The sequence below is a fragment of the Pinus tabuliformis genome, chromosome 2_2, assembly GCF_031772625.1.
Source record: "Pinus tabuliformis cultivar Carrire ecotype Pingquan chromosome 2_2, CPIR1, whole genome shotgun sequence".
NCBI classification, from domain to species: Eukaryota; Viridiplantae; Streptophyta; class Pinopsida; order Pinales; family Pinaceae; genus Pinus; species Pinus tabuliformis.
Window position 1 is genome coordinate 612,377,981 of NC_142300.1, and position 4,381 is coordinate 612,382,361.

The window sequence follows — 4,381 nt, forward strand, 5'->3', positions numbered from 1 at the left end:
TGCTAAGGAAAGATGGATTAATGCATTAGAGGGAAAGATGAAACCAATTCCAGATCATATTAGACAGATGAGAGATGCCAATAAGGAAAGAGTGATTTCTACAATGAAAATATCATATTTCACTTGTCAAGAAGATTTATCTCTATAAAAGTATGAGAAGCTTTGCAAATTTCTAATGGATGCAAAAACTCCAAATATGCCAAAGTCTCAAGAGTACTCTTCATACACTAATCGTAATTCTGCAAATGATTTTATATATTGCATATCAAAACATCTTGAACAGATTCAGATAAAAAATATGTTGGAAAGTCCTTTCTTCTCATTGATGGTTGATGAAAGCACTGATCGAACCTTAGAGCAACACCTTGTTATTTATGCAACATATTTAGACTCAAAGGGTCTCGGGCCACCTATCTCGCAGTTTATGAAGCTCAAAGATGTAGTAGATGGAAAAGGAAAAACAATATATGATAGTGTCAATCAATTAATAGATGTTAGAGGCCTTCAATATAAAGATTTGATAGTTGTTTCTATAGATGGAGCTTCAGCAATGATTGGACATGAAAATGGCTTTGTTTCATTTTTGAAAAAGAACAATCCAAACCTTATTACAGTTCATTGTGTGGCTCATCGTGAGTCTTTAGCAACAGCAGATGCTTCTAAGAAATTCCCTGAGTTATTATTTGTTGAAAAAATTGCAAATAAAGTGTATTCATGGGTTCAAAACTCTCCAAAGAGAAATAGCGAACTTAATGATTTGCTTAGAGTCATGCAAATTGATGTTCTTGATGTTCTACAAATACATTCAGTGAGATGGTTATCCAGGGGGGAAGTTATTATAAGGCTTGTGAAGCTTATGCCAGCAATTTTAACTTTGTGGAAAAATGAAAAAAAACTTCATCTTGGTATGATAAGACGAGAATATATTCTGTCCAGTTTTGTTTACATATGCTTGCTGATGTGCTAGGGGAATTGAACAAGTTGAATGTGACTTTTCAAGAAGAAAATGTAGACATCACAATTATTGGGTTGGCTCTTGAAGTAACTATAAGCACATTATTTAGATGGTTTTTGAGAAAAGAGACATTTGCAGAAGGCACAACTTATCTTTCAAAGTTTTTAAATGATTCTCAAAATGGATACATTGATATTAAAGATGAAGGGAAAGTTGTAGATAGACATGAGTTACAATACATCTCTATCTCAGCCATGGATATTGAATCCAATGAAGCAAGGAAACAATCTATGAAACCTTGTAGTGAAGGTACACATGAGAGTTGTCAGCAACTCACTGAAGGTTATATAGAGACTCTCATGGACTCTTTGAATGAAAGATTTCCAGACCTTCATCTTTTTAATGCAGCGAAATTGTTCAGCGCTTGTTATTATTCAGAAGAGCGTCGTAGTCGTGAGAAAAATTCAGAGCGTTGGTTTTTAAAGATTTTTCAACATTTGCAACATACCGTATCAAGTGATGTTGGATTTGTAGCTTTATTTGATGTTAAAGCTTGTAAAAGAGAGTTGCACCCTTTTGTTGATTCATTAAATTTGGCTTGTGAGGGGTTTCCTATGAAAGAAGCATGGAAAGTTTTTCGTAACACAAAACAATGGCACAAAACCTATCCTAATATGATGAAATTATGGCAAGCTGTCCTCACTATTCCTGCAAGTACAGTGGATTGTGAAAGGGGATTTTCTAAGCAAAACATCATCAAGGACATTAGAAAATCGAGGCTTGGGTTGGATACACTAGATGCTCTAATGAGAATATCTTTGAATGGACCTGAATCATCTAATGTTGATTGGCATGCAGTATATGAGATATGGATAGATACAAAGTCAAGAAGGATTCTTGAGCTTTGAAAATTCTTCTAGTTTATGTTTAATAGAGGATCTATGTATTGAGATATTCCTATTGATAAAAAAATTTGTAGTTTCTCCAGAAAGTTTGACTTTTAATGAAGTATAATCACTGTTTATTATTGCATAACTTTTTTGTATTTTCTCTAGATGATTTATTTATAGTCCACGATTTATTTATAATCTCACTAGATAATTTATTTATAGTCCATGGATTGTAAGTTTTTTGCAAAGGTTTTATTTTTTAAATGGTCCCACCATAAATCTCAGCTATAAATCTGATAGACTACAAATCTGCAATTTCAATCTAACAAGAATCATTATAAATAACAGTCATTATTAGGCTCCATTTGATGACTTATTGTGTGTTGTGGAATAAATTTACAAAAATTGTTAAAATAGATTTTTCAGTGACATTCACATATTTAGTTAAAACGTAAAATGAAAGGTAAAAAAATACAAAAACGTCGTCAAATTTTAATTTGATACGCAAAAATAATTTGAAATTCCAGGCCTGGGTGCGGTACAACCATTTTTGACTTTAATAAAAAAACGTGGAAACTCACGGACGTGTAGTAGATTCCTGGAAATTTGCAGTGGTCAATTCTCCATTGCAATTCGCAGGTTTAGAATTTTCAAATTTATTGACTTCAATAAAAAAACGTGGAAACTCACGGACGTGTGGTAGATTCCTGGAAATTTGCAGTGGTCAATTCTCCACTGCAATTGGTAGGTTTAGAATTTTCAAATTTATTTGCACTAAGTTATAATTTAGAAGGAGAATTTTTTTTCCAAGTGACCTGTTTTCAGTGAGATTTTTAGGAAATTTTTTTGGTGAGATTTTCTGGTCTAATTTTTCTAAAATCTGGTCGAAATTTATTGAAATCACAACCTATCAAACCCCTGCATAATGGAAGTGCCCTCAAAATTTTCAAGGCGCTGAATCTATATATACAATATAAAAAATCAGTTTAAATAACACAAATCAAATTCTAACACTAAAAATTCAAAAAAAATCTGTTTAAATTTAATGCGTTTCCGGGCCCACCTTGGTTGGCCAGTTCCAAAAGGATGGTGTCCGTATAAGATTCGTTAACTATTACGTGTCGCTTACAGAAGGGTCTGCAATTTGAATGGATGCATCGTCTCAACCTTTGTAGATGGGCAGCTTGCAAAAGCATTCATTGCTTTTTCACGGTCTAACCGTTAACGAAAGTCGACAGGTCGGTGCGTTGCTGCTACGCAGAATATTATGAGATGGTTTGAGCATGAATGGAACTGACGGCAAATTTTCCAATCATTAAATATACTGGAAAAAAATTTCCACTCATCAATCTTTTTTTGTTCGGATTAAAATGATGAGAATGAGTATTAAAATTGAAAAATCTTTAAATGATGAAAATAAGTATTAAAATTGAAATTTTTTAAAATTTGATTGGTATTTCAAATTTGAAATTTTTACACTCGCTGAGGGCAAGCCCACATGGGTACTGTAAGGGTATTAATGGAAATAGAATTTGCCTATATCGACGGGTTTCCAAACCTACCATGGAACTTAATGCGTCTCTGACCCCACCTTGGTCGGACACTTGCTAAAGGTGGTTTCCGTATGGAGGGTCTGGACTCTGCAATTGAACGGATGCATTGTCTCTTTAATATTAGTGTAATTTTATAATATTAATTTTTTTTAATAAAATATAAATACAAGAAAGAAAGGGAAAAAATAAAAAAAACTAGCCATAACTGGTATCCAATGCTGCTGCACAGCAGATTCGATGAAATGAGTATGTCGTTAGGGGTGGACCAAAATGGTCAAATCTGTGTGGAATACTACGAATACGGGGATTGCAAATTCCGCGTGAAAAGATAAGAATTTGGGGGTCTACAACATCCAATCAAAAATATGGCAGACTTTAATCGTCGCTCTCGCTCGTACCTCACACTGAATTTTACAACCGTGGGACAATGGTGGGTCTGTTTGAAATGAAATAAATTTTATTTAAAATTTGGTAGATAATTTTAAAAATTATAAATGGAAGTTGTTTAATAAGAAAATTTTGATTATTTAATATTTTTTAAAGAGTTGAATTTATTTATGCATTTAAATATGAATTTTTAAATAATATTAAATGTTTGGTATTTTTTTTGAAATGAAATAAATTTTATTTAAAATTTGGTAGAAAATTTTAAAAATCATAAATTGAAGTTGTTTAATAAGTAAATTTTGATTATTTAGCAGTTTTTTAGGGAGTTGAATTTATTTATTCATTCAAATAATGTTTTTGAATAACAAAAATCATAATCTTGCTCCAAATTGTATTGTTTAAATCTAATAAAATACACTATTTATTAAAGTCTTTTCTTTTATTAATTAGATTACTAACATTTTTTATCTGTTAAAATTTTAAATTCCAAAATAATTATTATTAAAAATGTATATTATTAATTAAAAATAATATATAAATAACAGTATTAAAAATTTATATTATTAATTAAAAATTAGCTAATAATTATTTTAAAT

At 31.1% G+C, this 4,381-nt stretch overlaps 1 protein-coding gene across 1 annotated transcript; it reads left to right on the plus strand.

Moving 5' to 3' along the window:
- The first annotated feature begins 424 nt into the window (after nucleotides 1–424).
- LOC149194147 (uncharacterized) lies at nucleotides 425–1,863 on the plus strand. Its single transcript, XM_089407563.1, has 2 exons — nucleotides 425–905; nucleotides 1,001–1,863. Exons 1-2 carry the CDS (start codon nucleotides 425–427, stop codon nucleotides 1,861–1,863), a joined length of 1,344 nt encoding a protein of 447 aa, XP_089263689.1.
- The last annotated feature ends 2,518 nt before the right edge of the window (nucleotides 1,864–4,381 follow it).